General features: G+C 44.8%; 1 protein-coding gene across 2 annotated transcripts in view; it reads left to right on the top strand.

Annotated features, from left to right (window-relative positions):
- ENOSF1 (enolase superfamily member 1) overlaps nt 1–27,124 on the top strand; it is a 66,767-nt gene that overhangs the window by 11,554 nt on the left and 28,089 nt on the right. For both annotated transcript variants that reach the window (XM_040431792.1, XM_040431793.1), the window contains exons 3-4: nt 253–368; nt 5,534–5,620. In XM_040431792.1, the coding sequence (XP_040287726.1) occupies nt 253–368; nt 5,534–5,620 (203 nt within the window). The remainder of the gene's footprint in view (nt 1–252; nt 369–5,533; nt 5,621–27,124) is intronic.

The following is a 27,124-nucleotide window of genomic DNA, read 5'->3' as shown; positions in this document are numbered from 1 at the left end:
ACCCTTGTGGACCTGTTTTACAAAAAAAAATATATTTAGAACTAGAGTTTCACTTTAACATTTTTATTCAGCGTATATGCAACATAATAGTGCACATCCGTGGACACACATATCACTGTATACATGGACCAGTTGGTTTCCTTATTGTTTTTTATAGCAGTTTATGATTAAAGTGATAGCTTTTACAGATGAGGGGATTCAATAGCGAAGCTCTAACAAGGTAGATGTCCAATTAATGATACTTTTTTGCAGTGGTTTGCGCTGTCAAAGCACTGTCTCGTCTCGTGGTCGGACGAAATCTTGAAGACATTGTAACTAATTTCAGAGATTTCTACAGACAGCTTACAAGTGACGGACAACTCCGATGGGTAAACTACTTTATCTTGCATAAAACTAAATATCAATTTTGTCAAATTAAAGGTTGTATGTGTATCTAGATTTTAATAAAAAAATGTGTGCCCCCCCCAAAAAAATTATAATAAAAAATACATGCACACACATGCATGTATATAAAGTATAACACAGATTTAACTTACAGTAATTTTAGTGTGGATAGATAACAGCTGCCCAGCAAACCTTGTCTGGACAGGTCATGAACTTGGAGACACCATTCATACATGATGAAGAAAATATCTAGCAAATCTGCTCAATAGGAGCAAAAGGTTTTATCAGGTCAGTAGGTAGAAACTGGTTCCATGGAATGTTCCTTCAGATACGTACTGATATTAAATTAAAAGGTAATTAGGTTTTCCAGTGTTTACACTGTATTCAAAACAGAGTGGGACACATCTAATACCGTTAGTGGACAATATTTAGCCATATTCTGAGAAAATGGAGGTTCTCGTCAAGTTGGATCATAAATGATAGCTTTCTTAAATACCAAGATATCCATTTCTGAGAATCCCATATTCAGAAAAACCAAAGGTAAACAGTGATACCTTACCTCTAAATTCCGCAGACTAACATATTTCATGAACTACCATTTATTGTGATTTTTTTATTTTGATTTGAACTAAAGATAGAATCACCTTCAAATGATATGAAGGAAGAACTATATTTAAAACTTTTATCAACTATGGGTAGCATGAAATCAGCCCTCTGCTTTGACTCACATTCATACCAAGACTGCAGAGGCATCAGCAGACATTAGCTTTCTCATGGATTAAAATATAAAAAAAATGCTTCCAAAAAAAAAGAAGGAATACAAGTGTCACTACAAGCGGTGACAGTCGTGATTCTCCGCATACCGGACGATGTCCAGTTGCAAGGGAGACAGTTTGATCTCCCACGTCAGGTATTCTGACGTCATAGGTCACGTGGTGCCTGGCGTGATGCTGGGCGTGTCAAGTGACCAGACAATGCATCATGTGACCAGGAAGTGCGGGTATCACAGACTCTAATGTGATAGGTGTCAGAAGATCTAAAAGACTGACCGCGCGAGATGTGATCTGACAGCCTCTTTTGGTTTCATTTGTTTCAGTGTTGTTGGTAATGACCACACCTCTTGTCTCAGGTGTAGATTAGTGGTCATTCCAACTCCTCTATTTAATCTGGCTTTACCCATCATGCTATGCGGTTGATGGCTTCAATTTGGTATTGGAAGAGCTGGTGTGTTGTCCTCTTCTGAGTTCCTGCTCGCCCATTTACTACGGAAGTTAAGTGTTACTTTCCTTTTATATTTTGCTGTTTACCCTCTTTCTTTTGTTACTAGGGCTCATGGAGACGCTTGTTCTTTCATAATGGATGGAACAGGTCATCTCAAGCCATTACACTATTCCAGGGCAATTCAGGGTTCCCAGGGTCATAGGTTCCAGTGTGTGAACATTCCTACCCTCAAGGTCTGCTCATACGGATAGGAGTCAGGGCTAGAATTAGGGTTGCTATTGGTGGGGACCGTTTTCCTTTCCCTAGCTTTGAGGCCTAGTTCCTATTCCTTTCCCTCCTGTTGTCGGTGTGGTGTTCCCTCCCACATCACTTACGTGACAGTGGGGTATTTAAACAGGCAATCTTCTGGTCACAGATTGCCTGTGAATGGCTCTATATGCCTCAACAGCACTTTATATTGTGGATTGTTTTGACCTCCTGACTTCTGACTTTGGCTACTCCTTTTGACCCTGATTCTTGGATTCTGATTTGGCTTTTCTGCATCTCCTGGTTTGACCCTGTCTTTGCACGGTTCTTGCACTTGTTTCTGCCTGACGTATTTGGACCTGCACTTGGCCACTCATGTATGACCTTGGCTTAGTATTGTTTAGTGATCTGCTTTCTTATTTGGCTTCATCGTTCCCTCTTGGTTTTAATCCAGTACGTTTGCCTCTGATACTTTGGTTCTGGATTATTCTCAATATTTGTGTGCCTGCCTGTCGCTTTGTTTGTTTTTTCCCTCTGCTTTTCCCTAGTAAGCCCAGCACGTAAATAAGCAGGGACCATCCACTAGTTGTGGCCGCAACTTAGGGAGGTTGTGCAAGTAGGCAGGGACAGAGGTGCGGGTGCAATTTAGGGTTCACTTGTTCCCCCCGTGACAACAAGTATATTCTATAAATGCCTCATATTTTGAAAGTTCCATGCATAACGGCCTTGGCCTGCTTCCTCTAGTACAACGTTCTCTGCTTACTGGGTTTCGGTTTATATTGATCGGTCTTATAATCTCACAGCACTATGGGTGACTTGTCACAGTCCTGCATTGTAAACTGAGACTGGAGCAATACGGTATGTTAAGAAGAGCAAGGTTGTTTGCAATATACTTGTCATCCTTTTATAGATACAGTAAGGCTACATCCACACAGTATGCAAATTAAATCCATGGCAAAATCCATATTTATTGCAGATTTGCTCTAGATTTCACTCTTGCATTGCAAGGATGAACTATGCTGTGAAAATACATTACATCGACATGATTTTGACAGGGGCATATACAGATAGCACAACAAACCTGCCCTACCCAGTTTCCCAGTATTCACATACACTCCAGGACAGCGTGAAACGCAAACCACGACTCTCTAGATTTCTTATTAATTTACAATTCTTTTATTAAGCAGAAGGAATTTAAATTTTAAAAAATTATGCTTCATCCACTTTATCCAACTTGTGTGCCAGAAAAAGTGGATCAGGTGCATCAAAAATCTCATTCAAAACACCATATTTTGTATGCATTTACACCAACAAGCATAGCTATATTGATAAATCTCCCCACATACAGCTCTATATCTGCCTCATATAGAGCATTATAAAACTCCCTGGTTAAAACCACCACTAGGGGGAGCTCAGTGCATAGAAATGTATACAGGTACCATCTACTGCCATTGACACTTTAACAATCTCTTTGCACTGAGCTACCCTATGTGGTGGTTGTATGAAAATGCAGTGTATTCTTGTAGGGAAGAAGATGGCGCTCAGCGCTGGGAACCCCTCCCTCTGGGGCTCATAGTCACATGGTTTGTCTGTATAGAAGGTACGCCAATGGCTGTGTATCTACACTTCACATAATATGTCAATTTTTGACTGTTATACACTGCAGACTTTCTGCCTGTATTTGCGGGCCACATGTGTACATACAAGGAATTTTTCAGGATTCACCGAAAAAAAAAAAAAAAACATTTAAAAAATTTCACTCCCACCATCCATCTCCAGTTGTTTCTCCTTGTTTACCTTTTTTTCAGCTTTTGCCGAAGCTGGAAAACCATCATGATTATGCTTTCATAGAGGTGTAGGTAATTAGAAAATGAAAAAAATGACCTTTGCATTGTAACCTCAAGGTCCACTATTGAGATGTACGCAATGTAAAAACACAATAGTTCTCTTCAAACAAAGGTTGCAAAACGTCATGGATTTTGATAGAAGAAAATAACCATATTTCCGATGAAAATGTATAAAAGTATAATTCTATATTTAATCAAAGTGCAGAAAGATCCCATTCTACTTCCCTGCGTCACTTTAGAATATCATAAATTCTGGCCATACATCATTTGGATGATTTTCTTCCTTCTATTTTATTATGTTACAGTTTCCCTAAAGGCAATTCGATTTTCTGAGTCATCCTGATCTCTGAAAACAATATTGTTGATGTCATAGTTTTCAGCTTTCAACAATTTTTGGCTCTAGTCCTATTATTAATGATATGACAATTACAAGACTTACATATAAGAGTTATGTTACAAATTCTTTGTTGGTATGCATGCTTTCAGGCTATAGTTAGTGGTAAATGTGCTGTATACTTAGTAGCATGTGCACAATGGTTAGATGGTATATAGCATGCATTGATCAGGACTGCGGAATTGTAGGAGATGTGTAGCGAAGACTATTAACAAGATGCTTTGGAATGTAAATATATATATAAATAAATAACATATAGTTTGCGAATGTGAACATAGTCCACTGATCTATAGCATCATTGGCTTCCATGTGAATGAAGAGTCCGTGCCACCTTTTGCCCCAGTCTTGCAGGCTATTTAGCATATACTGTACTACATTTAATTATACATACGGTCTTATTGCAAGATGTTGAGAGTCTAAGGCTTTGTGCACATGGCAATGCTGTGTGCACGGACCGTGTAATGCCAATGGACCCATATTATGGACTTTCAGGCACTCCGCATGTTACATGTTGCCACCATACGGGGAAATATTCACCCCTCGAGGGGGCAAGATCCCTATGAAGAATGGCATACATATGGGTGACCTGTAACCTCTTCTGACATGTCTGTTTTAGCAACTACTTGCATCTAACATTGTACATGTAATAATAATTCTGTATGTTTAACCATTCATCTATTATTCCTGCTGGAAGTTAAGACTGAATTGCTTGCAGTTTGCATTGAAGGTCCACCTGGGTTTCACCAGTTGGGGGGGTGTTCCTGCATTGTCGACACTAACCAATCAGTGCTGCCAGTGCAGGGACACACCCCGAACTGGTGAAACCCATCTGGACCTTCATTGCAAACTGCTAGTAATTTATTCATAATTTCTAGCAGGAATAATAAACTAATAGTACAACATAGTCATAACTATAGAAGCTGCAAAATTATCATTGCAAGGAGAATGTAGGTAATTGCATGTCATAAGAGGTTACAACTCCCCTTAAAAGCTAAAATACTTTTAGACTTGTAAACAGTAGGGTACAAAAAGTAATGCGTATGACTGCAGGATCAGACTATAGAGGGTTTCTTTGCTGTCTGTTACCATGAAGATGCATTGATCTGCAAGTCATGTGCTTGGTAAACTGGCACTTTGAATGGAGCTGTGCTTCCTGTTCCATTCAAAGTTTTAGTTACAGCACCAGTAGCTGCAGGGAACAGATGATCACGGGGGTGCTGGGTGGTGAACCCTCACAGATTGGATATTAATGACATCCCGTGGAGAGGTCATCGATATCAGGAGCCTGGAAAACCCCTTTAAGGATCCCTGTGATTAAAAATCAATGGGGAATAGATTGTACCGGAGTGCACAGGGACATACCCTCATAACTATCCGATATAGAGGTACTTCTGTGTCTTTCCTTTCAAACCAAAAATATTTTTACACATTTTATTTTCAGATTGGTCCTGAGAAGGGGGTGGTACAGTTGGCTACCTCTGCTGTGCTCAATGCAGTGTGGGATTTATGGGCCAAGCAAGAAAGGAAGGTATGTATGCTATATACTGTACTGTATGTTAATACTACACAACTCTTAGGGCCTGTAGGGATATCACAGCATCTGGTTTAAAGCAGTATAGAATAGGACATGTGTCTCTCTCCTCACCTGATAAACAGCCACAGAATGGGAAGGTCGTTTTAAGAGTCAGAATGACATAGGTGATTTTTCCTAAAGAATAAGTCAATGAAAATACCCCTACAATGTACAAAAAAAAAAAACATGGTCTACACATCTTCTTCTCGAACCCCGTTCTCTGTAGCGCTGGTCCGGTTACTTCTGCAGCAATCCCCTAAGGAGCCGGTGCAGAGGATAGGAGTGGTAGTGAGCCTGATGAAGTGTTGTGTCATGGTGTACTACCTCAGGCCATTGCTCCCTGTGGTTCGGTGCAGTAAAAAGGTGGTTTGAAGGAATCACGCAGGCATTAGAGAACAACAAACGACTTTCTTTACTGAGTGCAAATGGTAACTTGCGGTACATCCAGCAATAATAAATACAAGGTGTAGTCTTGCCAGATGATGAGGTATGGTGGCTGGTTAGATGGCGGTCTGAAATATGCTAACTGACAAAGTCTCTCTCTTGTGCCTGATTCCTCTTTACTACAGCTATAAAGCTGGCACTTATGTCCACTGTGTAATGCAGACTTTCAGATTTGCCTATCCAGTTCTGTGGCGATGGGTGTCTTAACTTGTTAATCCTCCACCTTGCAGAGACTTGGTCTTGGTGTCTTAACTTGTTATCCCCCAACTTTCAGCAGTGTCTGTAAAGCTGATTGTAGCTGATCACTCTGCTGTCTGGAAAGCCGTAGGTTTGATGGATTTTGTGGCTCTTGGACCTTCCTGTCCCTCTGGAGCAGTGTTCATCACAGTGGAGATGGATTTCTGGTGCTAAGGCCCTAAGGAGCAGGAGCTGATAGACATACTCCCTGTCTCCTCACTAGCCTAGCTAGCTGTCACTTCTAGCAGGAAGTCGGACCAACCCACTCCTATCAAGAGGGGGGAAATAGAGTGGTTAGCCACAGTATCAGTGCCACTCTACACGATATAAGTAAAACATTACCATAGCATTTTAAACCAAACTATTGCAAATACCCTATCTGGGCTATCGCACGTCTGTCACAGTTTGTTTACAATCAGCAGTGGTGACATGCCTGGATATGGCACGTGACTGCTGTAGCCAATCACCGTCCTGAGCTGTAGACAGCTCCAGAGAACAGCACTCAAGAAACAAGGGGGAATATCATATTTTATTTTATTTTTTTAAATTGTAGGAGTTGTCAGAGATTTTTAATTATCTTGGACAACTTATTTAAGTATTCTGATAGCAAGCGATCAGTCAGGCTCATTGATGCATGTGGGGAGCAGAGACTAGCTTGCTGGAAAACAAGTCTGATTCATGCAGACCCCAAATTGCAATTTATAGGACTTTTAGGGCTCATTCACATGGCCATTGTTCAGCCGTGCCCATATTGCGGCCCGCAAACAGCAGGTCCGCAATATGTGGGCACCGGCCGTGTGCACTTCGCATTACGGATGTGGACCCATTCACTTGAAACTGAGGCACGGAACCCTACGAAAAGCACTATGGAGTGCTTTCGTGGTGTTTCTGTCCGTGCCTCCGCACTGCAAAAAAATACAAACCGGATTCCAAAAAAGTTGGGACACTATACAAATCGTGAATAAAAACTGAATGCAATGATGTGGAGGTGCCAACTTCTAATATTTTATTCAGAATAGAACATAAATCACGGAACAAAAGTTTAAACTGAGAAAATGTACCATTTTAAGGGAAAGATATGTTGAATCAGAATTTCATGGTGTCAACAAATCCCCAAAAAGTTGGGACAAGGCCATTTTCTTCACTGTGTGGCATCTCCCCTTCTTACAACATTCAACAGACGTCTGGGGACCGAGGAGACCAGTTTCTCAAGTTTAGAAATAGGAATGCTCTCCCATTCTTGTCTAATACAGGCCTCTAACTGTTCAATCGTCTTGGGCCTTCTTTGTTGCACCTTCCTCTTTATGATGCGCCAAATGTTCTCTATAGGTGAAAGATCTGGACTGCAGACTGGCCATTTCAGTACCCGGATCCTTCTCCTACGCAGCCATGATGTTGTGATTGATGCAGAATGTGGTCTGGCATTATCTTGTTGAAAAATGCAGGGTCTTCCCTGAAAGAGATGACGTCTGGATGGGAGCATATGTTGTTCTAGAACCTGAATATATTTTTCTGCATTGATGGTGCCTTTCCAGACATGCAAGCTGCCCATGCCACACGCACTCATGCAACCCCATACCATCAGAGATGCAGGCTTCTGAACTGAGCGTTGATAACAACTTGGGTTGTCCTTGTCCTCTTTGGTCCGGATGACATGGCGTCCCAGTGTTCCAAAAAGAACTTCGAATCGTGACTCGTCTGACCACAGAACAGTCTTCCATTTTGCCACACTCCATTTTAAATGATCCCTGGCCCAGTGAAAACGCCTGAGCTTGTGGATCTTGCTTAGAAATGGCTTCTTCTTTGCACTGTAGAGTTTCAGCTGGCAACGGCGGATGGCATGGTGGATTGTGTTCACTGACAATGGTTTCTGGAAGTATTCCTGAGCCCATTCTGTGATTTCCTTTACAGTAGCATTCCTGTTTGTGGTGCAGTGTCGTTTTACGGCCTTGACCCTTACGCACAGAGATTGTTCCAGATTCTCTGAATCTTCGGATGATGTTATGCACAGTTGATGATGATAGATGCAAAGTCTTTGCAATTTTTCGCTGGGTAACACCTTTCTGATATTGCTCCACTATCTTTCTGCGCAACATTGTGGGAATTGGTGATCCTCTACCCATCTTGGCTTCTGAGAGACACTGCCACTCTGAGAAGCTCTTTTTATACCCAATCATGTTGCCAATTGACCTAATTAGTGTTAATTGGTCTTCCAGCTCTTCGTTATGCTCAAATTTACTTTTTCCAGCCTCTTATTGCTACTTGTCCCAACTTTTTGGGGATTTGTTGACACCGTGAAATTTTGAACCAACGTATTTTTCCTTTAAAATTATACATTTACTCGGATTAAACGTTTGATCTGTCATCTACGTTCTATTACAAATAAAATATTGACATTTGCCATCTCCACATCATTGCATTCAGTTTTTATTCACAATTAGTTTAGTGTCCCAACTTTTTTGGAATCCGGTTTGTAGAACCTGTTCTATTTTTTTTGCAGTGCGCACGGATCACAGACTCATTCAAGTTGAATGGGTCTGGATTCGTTGCGGCAGCCGCACGAATGGTGCCGTGCATTGGGGACCTAAATGCGCGGAACGGCCAAACAACGGCCGCGTGAGTGAGTCCTTAATCTGCTGCTAACCTCTTGGTGTCAGATATCACAAGACACCTTCAGAGGACTTGTGAAGTCCTTGCTTCAATGGGTCAGTTACTTTGGTAGCACAAGGTAAACCTACTACATATCCGAGCTCATACACACAAACGTATTTTTCTTCAATGTGCTGTCCACTTTTATTCTGGATAGCACACTGACCCATTCATTTCTATGGGGCCATGAACACATCACAGATCCATGTAGCCACTCCGCAGATTATAGAGCAGGCCCTATCTTATCTGTATTTGTAGATGAGAATAGCTCTTTCGATTGATGGGTGTGAGAATAATATGGAATGCACACAGAAGATACCCATATATTGTAGATCCGTTTTTTATGGATTGAAACACGGACACAAAAATGTGCAAGAGCCCCTTAGCCAGGTGACTTTAAAGGGGTTATCTGAGAGTATAAAAATGTCCCCCAATATGCCGAGCCCCCCACATTGAATATACTTACCCGGATCCCCGCTCCCTGCGCCGCTCATGGTCCTCGCACTGCTGCTTCAGCTTCTCCCCATGCGCGGATGAAAACATCCGGTGTCAGGGGGGAGCAGCCAATGGCAGGCGGGGACTGGGACGAGCCTCCCTAGCATCGTGGGTGACACTAGAGAGGCTCTACTACACACATAGACCCAAGACATATGTGCAGGCACTTTATACCATTATTTATAAACAGTCTCTCTAGTATTATTTACAGTCTTTTGGACTAATAATTGCCTAATTTTCACATATTCCTGTAATTGTTTTTGCTAAAACATAACTTTTAATGCATTATATTAAAAAAAATATTAGTTTTTTTTCTACCGGGGTTGTCTATGCCATTAAATGTGGCTGCACCAAGTGCTATATTGGTAAAACCATACAAGAACTAAGGAGACTGATTTCAAAACATCTGGGTAGTGTAAACACATTAGCTGATACTGCTCTATCTAGACATATTCAGAATGTACATAAAGGAGACATGAGTAGTCCTAAATTCTGGGGCGTCAGTAAAATTAGTCTGGGCCCCAGACAAAGAAATATAGATAAAAAATTACAACAAGAGAAAACCAAATGGATCTACCGTTTAAAATGTTTGGCTCCCTTAGGGCTAAATGAAGGATTTACCTTCTCTTCATTCCTTTAATGTCGTAGAAAGCCTGTCAAAGAAAATGATGGAAGGGGATGATGAAATGAATGAGAACTATCTCTAATTAATAGATCAGGATTAATGTGGAATAAATAAAACAGTAATAGCAGCGGGGACGGTTAGGCCGTTATATTAATATATGTCCACTCTTTTCTTTATATTTCCCCCACCTGAATTCCCACACTCATCTTCTCTCTCTCTCCAATTAATCAGGCCGAAAAGTAGTATTAGTAGTAGTATTGTGAAAATAGCATAAATATGATGGCCACTCAATAGGATAATACAATTTATTACATGATTATTGATTAACCTTACATGATTGAATATACAAGAGGTGGAGATTGGCCATATCAAGGAAATGAGGTGCATGGTGCCCCCACTAGGGTGTACATTAAAGGAACTAACCTCTGATCATACTAAAAATAGGCATCCAATCATGATTATTAATGTAGGTATTACAAACAGTACATGATTGGGAATTGATAACCTGTGAATGAGTGTAATGAACTTTTGACCACCCATACAAATATATTAAATATTAAAAATAATAATTAAAAATGACTAAGGATTGAATAATAAAATGGATTTATCAATAAACAAAATCATGAAGAAATAAAATAAAATAAAATCATGAAGTGGTTGTTAAATAAAATCGCGTGGGCTGTGGATTAGCTTGATACATGATTATGGGGTAGGCAATCATGGACAATTATAAACATAACATGTATAATCAAAGGGACATGATTTTTATATACTGTATATACTATCCAATCAAAATGTGAATGACAAATCATAGTTATTATCTATGTGACCAGTGGGATAATTCAGGTCAATACACTATTTAAATAAAACTGTACCAATTGATGTAAGGCTATTAAGTGGCATTATTACTCTAGAATGGGTGGATAGACAATCTACAAAATATAAAAAGAACTGGTAAAAGATCTGGATGTGAGTAGCTAGTATCATCTACATGTGTAGAGACTAAGACTTCATGCAGGTGCATTAGATAGGAATAGAGCAATTTCGCTCTAAGTCCTGTGGGGTTTCGCTCTGGTAGATAGGGTAAGCAGGCGCAGTAGAGAGGCAAAATACAAGTTCTTAACTCAAAACGTCAGTGTTTATTCACACTTGAGGCAATTGCACAAAACAGCACGTAACTTTGCAGTCTTGGTGTTAATTCAAAACAATGGAAAGTTCATATAACACAAGTCACTTTGCTGGCAGTTCTGCCTCCAGTAGTCCACAGCAGGCTTTAGGGGGCCTGTTTCCCCAGCATGCAGCTCTCAGCCCTCCAGTACGGCACAAAGCCTCAGATCCCGAAAACAGAGACATCTTTGCTGAGCCCAGCTGCCTATTTAAGGACAGCCAGGTGCTGCCAAAACCTGGACCGGCACTTAAACTCCGGTATTTGACCTCACCTGTTTGGAAACCAACCCAGCAGCACATGCTGAGAGGAAAATACCTGCCTTGCCAGACACAACCTCTCACTGTGTAACATACCTTTGTTCAACCCTGAGGGGGTGGACACACGCCAGACAATGCACCTGGGACAGGGCATCCATGTTACCCTGCAACCGGCCTGCTCTGTGTTCTACCGAGAACTTAAAGTTCTGCAGAGACAAAAACCATCTGGTGACCCGGGCATTCCTGTCTTTGGCCTGGCTCATCCACTTGAGAGGGGAGTGGTCGGTCACCAGGTGGAACTTTCTCCCCAACAAATAGTAGCAGAGAGACTTGAGTGCCCACTTGAAAGCCAGGCACTATATCTCCACTATACTGTATCTGGTTTCGGCTGGGGTGAGCTTGCAGCTTAGGTGTAACGGGGTGCCGAAGGCGCACTCAGTCTCCCATCAGCCGCAGACCTGCTGCTTAGCTTCGGGAGCGAGGATCTGTGTTTGACCTTGTTCCCAGGGCAGCTTTGCTAGCTGGGAGGCTCCCTGCTCCTAGGTCTGCCTTGAGCGCCGAGCTGATCACTCGGTGCTCGACTGGTTGGTCTGTCGGTCATGTGATGCTGGCCACGTCACATGACCCTCACTCCCCACTATAATACAGGCAGCCTGCTGGCCACAGGTTGCTTGTTAATTTTAGGTATCTGGTGATTGTTTTGTTCCTGCATACTTACCTGATCCTGTGTTCCCTGACTATTCTCTGCCTGCTCCTCCTGTACTGCGCATCTCTCCTGGTATCCTGACCCCAGCTCCACCTGACGATTCTTTGCGGACTCCTGTTGTACTTTGTTTCTCTCCTGGTATTTAACCTCGGCTTTTCCTGACTATTCTCTGCTCACTCCTTAGTACTGCGTAGCTCTCTAGGTATTGACCCGGTCCATTCACGTTCCGTTATTTGTCTTGTCTGTCTTCCCAGCACGTATCCTAAGTTAGGGACTGCCGTCTAGTTGTCCCCTGTCATTAGGACTTGCGAGGCAAGTAGGCAGGGCCAGGGGTGAGGGTGGAGCGCAGTGGTCACTATCCTCCCCCCTGTGTGTAGTGTACATTACCGTCACATTAGGAAGACAACAGGATGCTCCTCCCCGTTGACTTCCTGAGATAGTACAGCACCGAGGCCTACTTCGGAGGCATCCGTTTGTACCACAAACTCCCTCCGGTGACCCACACAGGCCGATCATCCCAGCGAACCATCACTGATTTTCGTGCCTTCAAGAGCCCTGTCAAGGGCGCGGCTAGAGTAGCAAAGTGGGGAACAAACCTCATGTAATAGCCCACCATTCCCAGGAATGACTTTATTTGCCTTGTGGTGACAGGTCGGGGCCAATTCCGTATCGGCTCTATTTTGTTCACTTGGGGTTTGATGACTCCGCGCCCAATGATATACCCCAGGTACTTAGTCTCTTCTAACCCTATCGAACATTTTTTTGGGTTAGGGGTTAGGCCAGCTTTCCGAAGGGAGTCCACTACAGCCTGTACTTTGGGTAGGTGACTTTCCCAATCGGTACTAAGGATGACAATATCGTCCAGGTAAACCCAAGTGTACCGACGATGTGGACGAAGCACAATGTCCATTAGTTATTGAAAAGTGGCGGGGGCGCCATGCAGACCAAAGGGTAAAACCTTATATTGATACAGCCCCTCAGGCGTGATGAAGGCAGTTTTCTCTTTGGCAGCCTCTGTTAAGGGCACCTGCCAGTATCCTTTCGTGAGGTCCAAAACAGAAAAATACCCGGCTTGTCCTAACCTCTCGATGAGCTCATCCACCCGGGGCATGTGATACGCATCGAATTTGGAAACCTCATAAAGTTTTCGAAAGTCGTTACAAAACCGCAACGTCCCGTCCGGCTTGGGTATCAATACTATAGGACTGGCCCACTCACTTTTTGACTCCTCAATGACATCTAGCTGCAGCATTAGCTGGTGCCGTCTAGCTGCAACATTAGCTGGTGTCGCCGAGCCTCGAGTACCTGGTATGGTTTCAATCTGACTTTTGCCTGAGGCTCAGTGACAATGTCATGGTGGATTATGGAAGTGCGTCCAGGGAGATCCGACTAACGAACTCCCTGGCATCCTGAGTCTGTTTAGAGGAGAGTCTGTCAGCAATTTTTACTGTGGCAGCCTCCTCTCTTGCATCAGACAGAGGGGCCGGTACCTCTTCCCCTAGAAAACCCGGCCGCGGGCTGTTTTCTGTACAGGTTTCCCTATCTTTCCACGGTTTGGATAAATTCACATGGTAAACTTACTCCAGCTTTCCCCGCTCTGGCTGGTGTACCTTGTAGTTTACATCTCCAATTTTCTCGAGTACCTCGTAGGGTCCCTTCCACCTAGCCAGGAACTTACAATCCACGGTCGGCACCAGAACCAAAACCTGATCACCTGGGTTAAAGATCCGGACCTGAGCCTGCCGATTATAGACCCGACTCTGGGCTCGCTGAGCTGCCTCCATATGCTCCCAAACAAGAGGCAACAATGTCTCTATCTGATATTGCATCTGGGTAACGTACTTAATGACACTTTTATGTGGAGTGGGTTGTTGTTCACACGCCTCTTTGGCCACGTCCAAGAGGCCGCGAGGGTGTCTACCCAGCAGAGGCCAGGGGTACCTCTTGCACTGCGAACATGAGATGGGGCAGAAGAAGGGCCGAGTCCTTCCCATCTTTAGACACTACCTTTTTCAACATATTTTTAATGTTTGGTTAAACTGTTCTACCAGACCGTCCGTTTGCAGATGGTAAACGGACATCCGTAGTTGTTTTATGTGCAGCAACTTACAACAGAGTTCCCTCATCACCTTGGACATAAAAGGGTCCTTTGGTCGGTCAGAACCTCTTTAGGTAGTCCCACTCGGGAAAACATCTTCAATAACTCCTTAGCTATGAGTTTGGCCGAGGTATGTAGCAGTGGCACCATCTCCGGGTACCGAGTGGCGTAGTCTAGAATGACTAAGATGTGTTGATGCCCTCTAGCGGACTTTGGTACTGGGCCTATGAGGTCCATAGCTATTCGGTCAAACGGTACTTTGATAATCGGGAGAGGTACTAGGGGACTAGGGAAATGTGGCTGGGGGCTAGTTATCTGGCAGGTCGGGCAAGACTTAGAAAACTCTCCCACTTCTTTGAATATGCTGGGCCAGTAAAACCGCTGTAGAATGCGATCCTGAGTTTTCTGCAGCCCTAGGTGACCCCCGAGAACGTGCTGGTGGGCCAGATCTAACACAAGCTTGCGATAAGCCTTTAGGACCACCAACTGTTCAATAGGCTCACCCCGTAGTTGGTTTACCTGATAGAACATATCCTAATGAACCACAAAATGAGGAAACACTGACTCTGCCCCAGGTTGTTGTGGTTCATCATCTTCTATTAACACATTTTCCCAGGTGCGGGATAGGGTTCTGTCCCGACATTGGGCGGTACCAAAATTATCCCCGGAGACATTGAGGTCTACCAATTCAGGACCCGGTGGCAAGTCCTCCACGTCTCCCACCATCACACTTAGCAGGGTTGTCTCCCCCTCTTCCACCAAAGTGGCGGTCACCCCTACCGCTGCCCTTCAGTCTCAGGTTCCCAGGGTTCTGGTCTACCTCATGAGTCGGGCCACTCTGCTAGGGTTACCCCTGTCTTATGGGTATCAGTCACTCTCATAGCAGGCCACAGTGCTGGGAAGCCCGGGAAGTCTCTCCCTATTATAAGTTCGTAGTGTAAATTTGGGGCAACTGCCACTTCGTGAGTCCATCTGCCAGCCCCTGTGGTTAGAGACAGTAGGGCGGTGGGATCGTTTTTTAAGTCTCCATGAATGCACTTGACCCCGACTTTCCGGCTAGTATACTCCGCTGACCGTACCAGGAGAGCCCTTACTAGGGACACCAGACTCCCTGAGTCCAGCAGAGCCTCCGCTGGAGTGTCTCCTACATCCACCTGGCACAGGCAGGTTTAGAGTTTTTGGGGTAGCTGCTGCACATAGCTTCCTGGCATATAGTGACTGACGGTAGCCATAGTTAGTATCCATGGGTTCCACCTGATGGGGACAGTCAGCTCTTACATGGCCCGGCTCCTGACACTGCCAGCAGACTATCAGAGCCAGGTCCGTAGAGGGTACACCCTGGGTGGGTTTGGTTGGTACAAGTCGCCGGGTCTGGGATGGAGATTTACGGGGTTTGACTGCCCCCTCCCAAAAGAACCCCCTGTTACAGTCTTAGAGGCCTCGTAGCGCTCCACCAGGTCCACCATTTCTAGGGCATTGCCAGGAGACACCTGGCCGATCCAGTGCTGGATAGGGAGTGGCAGAGCCCTCCAGAGCATATCAGCCAATAGTCTATCCAGCATAGCAGTGGGACTCAGCACATCAGGCTGTAGCCACTTTTACAAGAGGTGGAGTAAGTCATAATACTAGGTCCTGGCAGGCTCAGCTGGCTTAAATCCCCACTGATGTACCCGCTGGGCCTGGACAAACACATTCACCCCCAGTATGGCCAACATCTCATCCTTTTAATTTTTGGTAGTCGGCCGCTTGATCGTCCGGCAAGTCTAAATACACCCGCTGGGAATCGGATGCCAGGGATGGAGCGACGACCTGAGTGACGGGTAGGTTTCGATGTCGTCTGTAGAGTCATCTTAGGAATCGTGGCACGTACTGCTTTCCAGGCATCGTGGACGCTCAGGGTTGCTCCTGCTGTCTGCAAACCCATCACGTGCTATAGCAGCAACTGGTTAGTCGCCTGCTGCGGCTTATTAGCCTCGCGTTGCTGCAGGTTTGTCTCTCGCTGCTGCAAATTAGCCTCCATGAGGGCCGTCACAACAGCCTCCATTTTGTCGTGGGGCACTAGTTGTAATACAGCTGGTTTTATGTACGACATACAACCGTGCCTGAAAAATGCAGAAACCAAAAAATATTGCCGTTCACGCCAGCCTCACTGCTCTTGCCTGCATCCTCCACCAGTTGTGGGGTTTCGCTCTGGTAGATAGGGTAAGCAGGTGCAGTAGAGAGGCAAAATACAAGTTCTTAACTTTAAAACGTCAGTGTTTATTCACACTTGAGGCAATTGCACAAAACAGCACAACTTTGCAGTCTTGGTGTTAATTCGCACACAATGGAAAGCTCATATAACCAGGGCTTTTTTTCTCAGAGAAAAGGTGGTGGAACTCACCCCCCCTCCCCTGGCCACGCCCCTACCCACCCCTAGGACCGCCCCCTAAAACCGCCCCTTTAGAGAACAGGGATGCAAGTAAAATTGCCAGTGACGGTCGTGACAGCCAGGCTGCCAGTGCCCGCGACTGCCGCCACCCTAGTCCACAAATGGGCAGCGCAGCCTGGCTTGGCCCCTTCCCTACCTCCTAGTATAAAATGCCCCTATACAGAGCCCCCATATAAAATACCCCTTCTTTTTAGCCTCTGTAGATGTCCCTATAGTGCCACCCAATAATGTGCCAGTAATAAGTGCCCCAATAGATGCCCCCCAATCATGTACCATTAAGATGTGCCCCCATATCATGTGCCAGTAAGATGTGCCCCATAGAGGCCCCCCAATCATGTGCCAGTAATAAGAGCCCCCCACCATCATGTGCCAGTAGCCTGAGTGCCCCCCTATCATGTGCCAGTAGCCCCCCTATGAAGTGCCAGTAGCCCCCCTATGAAGTGCCAGTAGCCTCCTATCATGTGCCAGTAGCCCCCCTTATGTGCCAGTAGCCCCCTTATGTGCCAGTAGCCCCCCTTATCCCTTATGTGCCAGTAGCCCCCCTTATGTGCCAGTAGCCAGTAGCCCCCCTTATGCGCCAGCAGCTCCCCTTATGTCTGTGCCAGCAGCCCCCCTGTCTGTGCCAGAAGCCCCCCTGTCTGTGCCAGAAGCCCCCCTTATGTCTGTTCCAGCCCAGCAGCCCCCCTTATGTCTGTGCCAGCAGCCCCCCTTATGTGCCAGTAGCCCCCTTATGTGCCAGCAGCGCCCCTTATGTCTGTGCCAGCAGCCCCCCTTATGTGCCAGTAGCCAGTAGCCCCCCTTATGTGCCAGAAGCCCCCCTTATGTGCCAGTATCCAGTATCCCCCCTTATGTGCCAGCAGACCCCCTTATGTCTGTGCCAGCCCAGCAGCCCCCCTTATGTCTGTGCCAGCCCAGCAGCCCCCCTTATGTGCCAGGATTGTCATTTTTACATACAAACTGGATTCCAAAAAAGTTGGGACACTATACAAATCGTGAATAAAAACTGAATGCAATGATGTGGAGGTGCCAACTTCTAATATTTTATTCAGAATAGAACATAAATCACGGAACAAAAGTTTAAACTGAGAAAATGTACCATTTTAAGGGGAAAATATGTTGAATCAGAATTTCATGGTGTCAACAAATCCCCAAAAAGTTGGGACAAGGCCATTTTCACCACTGTGTGGCATCTCCCCTTCTTCTTACAACACTCAACAGACGTCTGGGGACCGAGGAGACCAGTTTCTCAAGTTTAGAAATAGGAATGCTCTCCCATTCTTGTCTAATACAGGCCTCTAACTGTTCAATCGTCTTGGGCCTTCTTTGTTGCACCTTCCTCTTTATGATGCGCCAAATGTTTTCTATAGGTGAAAGATCTGGACTGCAGACTGGCCATTTCAGTACCCGGATCCTTCTCCTATGCAGCCATAATGTTGTGATTGATGCAGAATGTGGTCTGGCATTATCTTGTTGAAAAATGCAGGGTCTTCCCTGAAAGAGATGACGTCTGGATGGGAGCATATGTTGTTCTAGAACCTGAATATATTTTTCTGCATTGATGGTGCCTTTCCAGACATGCAAGCTGCCCATGCCACACGTACTCATGCAAACCCATATCATCAGAGATGCAGGCTTCTGAACTGAGCGTTGATAACAACTTGGGTTGTCCTTGTCCTCTTTGGTCCGGATGACATGGCGTCCCAGATTTCCAAAAAGAACTTCGAATCGTGACTCGTCTGACCACAGAACAGTCTTCCATTTTGCCACACTCCATTTTAAATGATCCCTGGCCCAGTGAAAACGCCTGAGCTTGTGGATCTTGCTTAGAAATGGCTTCTTCTTTGCACTGTAGAGTTTCAGCTGGCAACGGCGGATGGCACGGTGGATTGTGTTCACTGACACTGGTTTCTGGAAGTATTCCTGAGCCCATTCTGTGATTTCCTTTACAGTAGCATTCCTGTTTGTGGTGCAGTGTCGTTTAAAGGCCCGGAGATCACGGGCATCTAGTATGGTTTTACGGCCTTGACCCTTACGCACAGAGATTGTACCAGATTCTCTGAATCTTCGGATGATGTTATGCACAGTTGATGATGATAGATGCAAAGTCTTTGCAATTTTTCGCTGGGTAACACCTTTCTGATATTGTTCCACTATCTTTCTGCACAACATTGTGGGAATTGGTGATCCTCTACCCATCTTGGCTTCTGAGAGACACTGCCACTCTGAGAAGCTCTTTTTATACCCAATCATGTTGCCAATTGACCTAATTAGTGTTAATTGGTCTTCCAGCTCTTCGTTATGCTCAAATTTACTTTTTCCAGCCTCTTATTGCTACTTGTCCCAACTTTTTGGGGATTTGTTGACACCGTGAAAATTGGAATCAACGTATTTTTCCTTTAAAATGATACATTTACTCGGATTAAACGTTTGATCTGTCATCTACGTTCTATTACAAATAAAATATTGACATTTGCCATCTCCACATCATTGCATTCAGTTTTTATTCACAATTTGTTTAGTGTCCCAACTTTTTTGGAATCCGGTTTGTATAAAAAAATAAAAATAAACTTATACTTACCTCCTCCAGGATGCAATGCAGGCCTCTTCCGGCCTGTGTCCCTCGCTGGCTCAGGCGGCACGATGACGTCATCGCGCCGCCTGCACCGGCCTCTGATAGGCTGCCAGCACTAGGCCGGCAGCCTATCAGAGGAACAGGGAGGGGACACACCTCTCCCTGCCCTGCCGCATTACAGACATTTCTATTGCTGTCCTGAGGACGGCGATACAGATGAGATGACTTTGGAGATGAGTGAGCGCTTCCACAATGGAAGCGCAGCGCTCATCTCCTGCTGTGCCCTGCCGGCGCCCCCCTTCTGACAGCGCCCCGTTCCGCCACGTTCCGCCAGAAAAAAAGGCCTGCATATAACACAAGTCACCTTGCTGGCAGTTCTGCCTCCAGTAGTCCACAGCAGGCTTTAGGGGGCCTGTTTCCCCAGCATGCAGCTCTCAGCCCTCCAGCACGGCACAAAGCCTCAGATCCCGAAAACAGAGACATCTTTGCTGAGCCCAGCTGCCTATTTAAGGACAGCCAGGTGCTGCCAAAACCTGGACTGGCATTGATTTGACCTCACCTGGCTGGAAACCAGCCCAGCCGCACATGCTGGGAGGAAAATACCTGCCTTGCCAGACACAACCCCTCACTGTGTCACAGTCCCCAGACATGTGCAGATATATGAGAGACACGGAGAATATCTAAGTCTGAAGACATGCGCAGTCAAACCAGGGAGACGGACAATTTTTAAGTCCAAAGACATGCGCAATGCTCAGTGAGAGATGGGAGGTACAGAAGGTGAGTATGTCATCAATAGAGGGAGGAGGATTAGCGAAACATATGTACCAATGGAGAACCCGATATTAAAATAGTGCTTGACATATCAAAAGAACATCCAAAAGAATAGGACATTCATCAGATGACGTCAGACTTAGAGGCATTAAAAGCTCCGTCCCGCTCATCCCAAACAGTTACTGCCTGTTCTCCTGAAGACACCAGTGTAGCTGGCGAAACATGTCGCGGTGCAGAGTTTGAGGAATTTTACTAAACAGAAGTGTAGCATTCTAGGGATTATAAGAGGTGACTGAAACCCATAAGTAGCAAGGGGCAGAGATGTAAAGAAGGCCGATAGCAGCGCGCAGAAATCAGCCTGCCATAGCCCATTGCCACAATAGGAGCGCTGTGAAGATTATTGAGCCATATGATTAATCACTGAAGAAAAGGAATGCAGCACAACTGATAGTTTTAAAGAGATCTATTAGGTCTTTTACTATATAAAAAAAATTATTAGTCCAAAAGATTGTAAATAATACTAGAGAGGCTCATCCCAGTCTGCCATTGGATGCTTCCCCCCTCGACACCGGATGTTTTCATCTGAGCACAGGGAGAAGCAGCTGTGGCGTTGCGGGGACCAGGAGCGGGGACCCGGGTAAGTATATTCAATGTGGGGGGTCCGGCATATTGGGGGACATTTTTATACTCTCGGATAACCCTTTTAATGTTATGGCTTGTCACTGTATGTCCTTATTTAGTTCTTGGAGTGGCCAAAGCTGTATGTGGATAACTTGTAGGTCTATCTAATTGGTATGTGATAAACATCACGATTTGCCATTAACTCAGAAAAAAACCAAAATGAGGTATTTGATATGCATTTCCAAATTCAACAATCAAAATTTTCTAGTGAATCCACACAAGCAACATAAGTATGATTATAGTAAAATTTGTTTGCATTTTCTGCACATTATTTTTCTGCACATCAGAGATTAAAGGGATTCTGTCACCTTTTTACCCTATAGAGCTGCGGACATGCACGGCTAGATCGCCACTAGCATGTCCGCAATATACCTGTCCCATATCTCTGAGTGGTTTTATTGAGTGTAAAAAATGATTTTATATATATGTAAATCAGCCTGGTAAGGAGCCTAAGGGGCTGCACTAACCGTTCTGGAGCCCAGCCACGCCCGCCTGTGAAGGAGCCCAGCACCGCCTGTATCCTTGAATCTCCTCCTTGCTCACAAAGTCAGATCGCCATAATCTCGCGGTGCGCGAGCTTGCGCATGCGCAGTTCCTTCCCTGAGGCTGATGCCAGCACAGGGAAGGAACACTATGCCGGCACTGCGCATCGCGAGATTACGGCGATCTAACTTTGTGAGCAAGGAGGAGATTCATGGAAACAGGCGGTGCTGGGTTCCTTCACAGGGGGGCTCCAGAATGGTTAGTACAGCCCCTTGGGCACCTTACCAGGCTGATTTACATACAGGGAGTGCAGAATTATTAGGCAAGTTGTATTTTTGAGGATTAATTTTATTATTGAACAACAACCATGTTCTCAATGAACCCAAAAAACTCATTAATATCAAAGCTGAATATTTTTGGAAGTCGTTTTTAGTTTGTTTTTAGTTTTAGCTATTTTAGGGGGATATCTGTGTGTGCAGGTGACTATTACTGTGCATAATTATTAGGCAACTTAACAAAAAACAAATATATACCCATTTAAATTATTTATTTTTACCAGTGAAACCAATATAACATCTCAACATTCACAAATATACATTTCTGACATTCAAAAACAAAACAAAAACAAATCAGTGACCAATATAGCCACCTTTCTTTGCAAGGACACTCAAAAGCCTGCCATCCATGGATTCTGTCAGTGTTTTGATCTGTTCACCATCAACATTGCGTGCAGCAGCAACCACAGCCTCCCAGACACTGTTCAGAGAGGTGTACTGTTTTCCCTCCTTGTAAATCTCACATTTGATGATGGACCACAGGTTCTCAATGGGGTTCAGATCAGGTGAACAAGGAGGCCATGTCATTAGATTTTCTTCTTTTATACCCTTTCTTGCCAGCCACGCTGTGGAGTACTTGGACGCGTGTGATGGAGCATTGTCCTGCATGAAAATCATGTTTTTTTTGAAGGATGCAGACTTCTTCCTGTACCACTGCTTGAAGAAGGTGTCTTCCAGAAACTGTCAGTAGGACTGGGAGTTGAGCTTGACTCCATCCTCAACCCGAAAAGGCCCCACAAGCTCATCTTTGATGATACCAGCCCAAACCAGTACTCCACCTCCACCTTGCTGGCGTCTGAGTCGGACTGGAGCTCTCTGCCCTTTACCAATCCAGCCACGGGCCCATCCATCTGGCCCATCAAGACTCTCTCTCATTTCATCAGTCCATAAAACCTTAGAAAAATCAGTCTTGAGATATTTCTTGGCCCAGTCTTGACGTTTCAGCTTGTGTGTCTTGTTCAGTGGTGGTCGTCTTTCAGCCTTTCTTACCTTGGCCATGTCTCTGAGTATTGCACACCTTGTGCTTTTGGGCACTCCAGTGATGTTGCAGCTCTGAAATATGGCCAAACTGGTGGCAAGTGGCATCTTGGCAGCTGCACGCTTGACTTTTCTCAGTTCATGGGCAGTTATTTTGCGCCTTGGTTTTTCCACACGCTTCTTGCGACCCTGTTGACTATTTTGAATGAAACGCTTGATTGTTCGATGATCACGCTTCAGAAGCTTTGCAATTTTAAGAGTGCTGCATCCCTCTGCAAGATATCTCACTATTTTTGACTTTTCTGAGCCTGTGAAGTCCTTCTTTTGACCCATTTTGCCAAAGGAAAGGAAGTTGCCTAATAATTATGCACACCTGATATAGGGTGTTGATGTCATTAGACCACACCCCTTCTCATTACAGAGATGCACATCACCTAATATGCTTAATTGGTAGTAGGCTTTCGAGCCTATACAGCTTGGAGTAAGACAACATGCATAAAGAGGATGATGTGGTCAAAATACTCATTTGCCTAATAATTCTGTACAGGGTGTATATATACCGTATTTATCGGCGTATAACACGCACTTTTTCCCCCTGAAAATAGGGGGCAAATCATGTATGCGTGTTATACGCCGATATTCATTGCGCTGTATGAGCCGGGAGAGAGGAGGGGCTGGAGTTCGTAACTAGGGGCGGGGCCCGGTGCAGTCACTGTACTCTTACACCGGGCCCCGCCGCTCACCAAAGTATTTATAAATGTGAATCCTTATCCTGTTATTAATCTGCCCTCTCCCATGTTCCCATGTCCCCCCTGTATCCCCATAGCACTTACTCAAGCTTCCATAGCAGGCAGAGCGGACGGCAGCAGTAACGTCACTCACTGACGTTGAGCGCCTGCTCCGCCCCCTTTATGAATGAAGCAGGCGGAGCAGACGCGCGACGTCAGTGAGTGACGTTACTGCTGCCATCCGCCCTGCCTGCTATGGAAGCGTGTGAATCGTAAGTGCTGTGGGGATACAGGGGGGACATGGGAACATGGGAGAGGGCAGCTTAATAACAGGATAAGGATTCACGTTTATAAATACTTCGGTGAGCAGAGGCCCGGTGTATTGGGGGACACTGTTATGAGGGGGATCTGTGGATGACATATAGCAGTGTCATCCACAGATCCCCCCCATAACAGTTCCATCCACAGATCCCCCCACCCCATAGCAGTACAATTTGAAATGGACACTGTTATGAGGGGGATCTGTGGATGACATATAGCAGTGTCATCCACAGATCCCCCCCCCATAACAGTTCCATCCACAGATCCCCCCACCCCATAGCAGTACAATTTGAAATTTAATTTTTTTTCCTGAAATTTCCCTTAAAATGAAGGGTGCGTGTTATACGCCAGTGCGTGTTATACGCCGATAAATACGGTAAAATATTTTTTACACTCAATAAAACCACTCAGAGATATGGGACAGGTATATTGCGGACATGCTAGCGGACATCTAGCCGTGCATGTCCGCATCTCTATAGGGTAAAAAGAGGTGACAGAATCCCTTTAAGAACAAACTGAGAAAATCATGCAGAAAAAAACTATACTTATTACAAGGATGCTACATTTTGCATTAGTTGACTGTATAGACAATATGAATCAAAAGGTAAAGTTTCACTTAAAAGGGGTTGTTTGGTTTAATTATTTATAGATTAGGAAATCATATTCTTATGTAATATACCTATATTTTAAATTCAGTTCCCATACCTTTTTTATATCAGTGCAGTAGGCCAATATCGAGAAAGTTGAATGGTAGCCCAAATATTAGTTCATTGTAATGTTTCCCATAGGCTAATTTAAAGGGGAATTCCAGTTGTAGCAAGTTATCCCCTATCCAGAGGATAGGGAATAACTTTTATGGGGCCCCCACTGATCACAAGATTGAGGACCCTAACTTCAAAGAGTCCCCAGAACCGAACAGAGAGGCAAGTTGAGCATGTGCACTGGCACTCCATTCATGTCTATGGAACTCCCATAGAGAAGAATAGAGTGGCTTGTACGCATGCTTGACTCACAGCTCCATTCATTTCCCTTTCTTGTGATCAGTGTCTCCTTTCTGGTGATCAGTGGGAGTCCCAGTGGTAGGACCCCTACCGATGTAATAGTTATCCCCCATCCTGTGCATAGGAGATAACTTTCTACATCCGGAATGCCCTTTTAATGGACTAAATATGGCATCATGTGACCCCTGGTATTGAATTACAGCCACACCTCATCATGTCTGTGTCCATATACAGCAGCTTCTCGTGTCTGTCAGTTTCTGGCAGCCATTACATTCTCTGTGATCGGTGGGGGTGTCAGGCGATGGACCCCCGCTGATCTGATATTGATAGCCTATCCTGAGAATGACCTATTATACACAACCCCGATAAGAAACCTTCCCCTGTAGAAGGGTGCCTGAGCACTACTTGTCTAGTTCATCCTCCCATGTAGCGACTTCTGCCTGTCCCTGGATGTGACCTTTCACTGCCTGACCAGACCTCTGCCTGATCTCAGTACTGAACCAGAGCTGCCTACCCTGACCCTCAGGCTGGTTTTGGATGGCACAACCTCTGCCTGCCCTGACCTTGGCTTGTCCCTGACTATGGTTTTGCCTAAGCCCTCAGTGTTTTGCCAATGTCTCTTGACCCCATGGTTCAGCAGTCTACTGAACAGAGATTACTGCAAGAGGTAGTGGCCTGGTGGTTCCCCTGCAGTGGAGTCCAGGTGCCTGTATAGAGGTTAAAGGGTGAAGACCAGAGGGGCCACTTAGATATTGTCTTAAACACAGCTCATCCACATGCTCATTGTAACAGTTACCATGTTGTTAACTGAATGCCGTGGGTCACATGACTGATGCCATGTTCTGTCCTGTTCAAATACTCCATGGAAGCATTACAGAGGAATATATCATTGTACTGTGTAGATGGGCTACTGAACTGGTATAAGAATGCTATATGAGCAGAACTTTAAATACATGTATATTAGAAAACGATGATTTCCTAATTATCTTCAATAATTTTTTATTGAGTACTTTGCATAATACAGTACATGCATGCCCATCACGGCATAATATCACAGTGTGAAACACATCAAAGTACATTTTTCAGAGAGAAAACATACATAAAGTACATAACAGAAAACAAAAACAAAAAAGAGGTCCCAACAAATCCCACATTAATCTTGCCCATGTTGAGGTAAGTGTTGTAGCTTTATATGCAAATCCCCACCTATGACTCAAACCTCGCCCTCCTCAGACCCGCCCCGAAACCACCAAATGTACCCGAGTCACCAAAGACATTCCGGCAAAGGATCAGCATAGGGACTAGATAACCATAGCATCCAGTTATTAAGACATCGAATGCGTATGGAAGAAGAGGAAGCAAACATTAGTTCGCAATGCATGTGATGATTAACGGACTCAACCACTTCCGATGTTGTCGGAGTACAAGGTAATTTCCACCTCCTCGCTATTACATTCCGTGCTGCGCTTATCAAATGGGCCGTTACCCATCTCATCTTGAAAGGAATGACTTCTAAGCCTATTCCCAAAATGGAAAGAGCAGGGGTCAAATTGATTGTTGAATCCGTGACCTGCCGGACTAAAGCTTCCATCGCGTGCCAAAATTTTCGGGTGTAAGGGCATTCCCACCACATATGTAAGGGAGTACCAACTGACCCACACTTCCTCCAAGATAATGGGGAGTAGCCAGGTGAACAGTGGGCTAGTCTATTTGGGGTCAAGTACCACCTGAGTTGTATTTTCCTGGCCTGCTCTATATGATTTAGACATTTAGTGCACCTGTAGGACCATGACATTGCTTCCCTCCACTGGCTCATGGAAAACTCGGCACCCAGCTCTTGTTCCCATCTTAACATAAAAGATTGTTTCCCACTATCTTGGTCTAATAATAAGTTTAAGTATACATCAGAAATCTTCGCTCTAAATTGCAGGGGTGATGCAACATAGGGCTGCAAAGGACTCTTACAGGAGTGAGGTTGGGTTAATGGGGAGTTATTTAACAAGTGACGTATCTGTAGATACTGGTAAAGAAGGGTATTAGGGATGAAGTAGGTGTCATGCAGGGACTGGAAATCTTTTAGGCCAGAGATTGTATAAAGACCCCCCAGCTTATCCAATCCTTTATCTACCCACGCTATTAGGTTCATATCAGAAATATGGTGATCAAGTGCTATGAGTGGAATGCTGTCTTTTGGCACTGTGAACCACTTCTTTATATTTCTCAAATATGACCATATGAAAAGAGACGCTCGCATTGTAGGGAGAGGAACCTCATAGCAAAGTCTCCCCAATTCATGAGCTGCTAGGATGGCTGGGAGTGAATGCTTTTTAACAAACGCACTTTCTATCTCAAGCCACCTATGGGGAGCGAAAGGAGACCACCACTCCAGCGTCTGTTCCGCCAAGGAGGCCAAATAATACTTATACAAATCTGGTACCCCAAGTCCCCCAGCTCTAACCGAAGGATACAAGGAAGCCTT

The sequence above is a fragment of the Bufo bufo genome, chromosome 5, assembly GCF_905171765.1.
Source record: "Bufo bufo chromosome 5, aBufBuf1.1, whole genome shotgun sequence".
In the NCBI taxonomy this organism is placed as follows: domain Eukaryota; kingdom Metazoa; phylum Chordata; class Amphibia; order Anura; family Bufonidae; genus Bufo; species Bufo bufo.
This window is presented reverse-complemented; position numbering and strand designations above follow the sequence as displayed.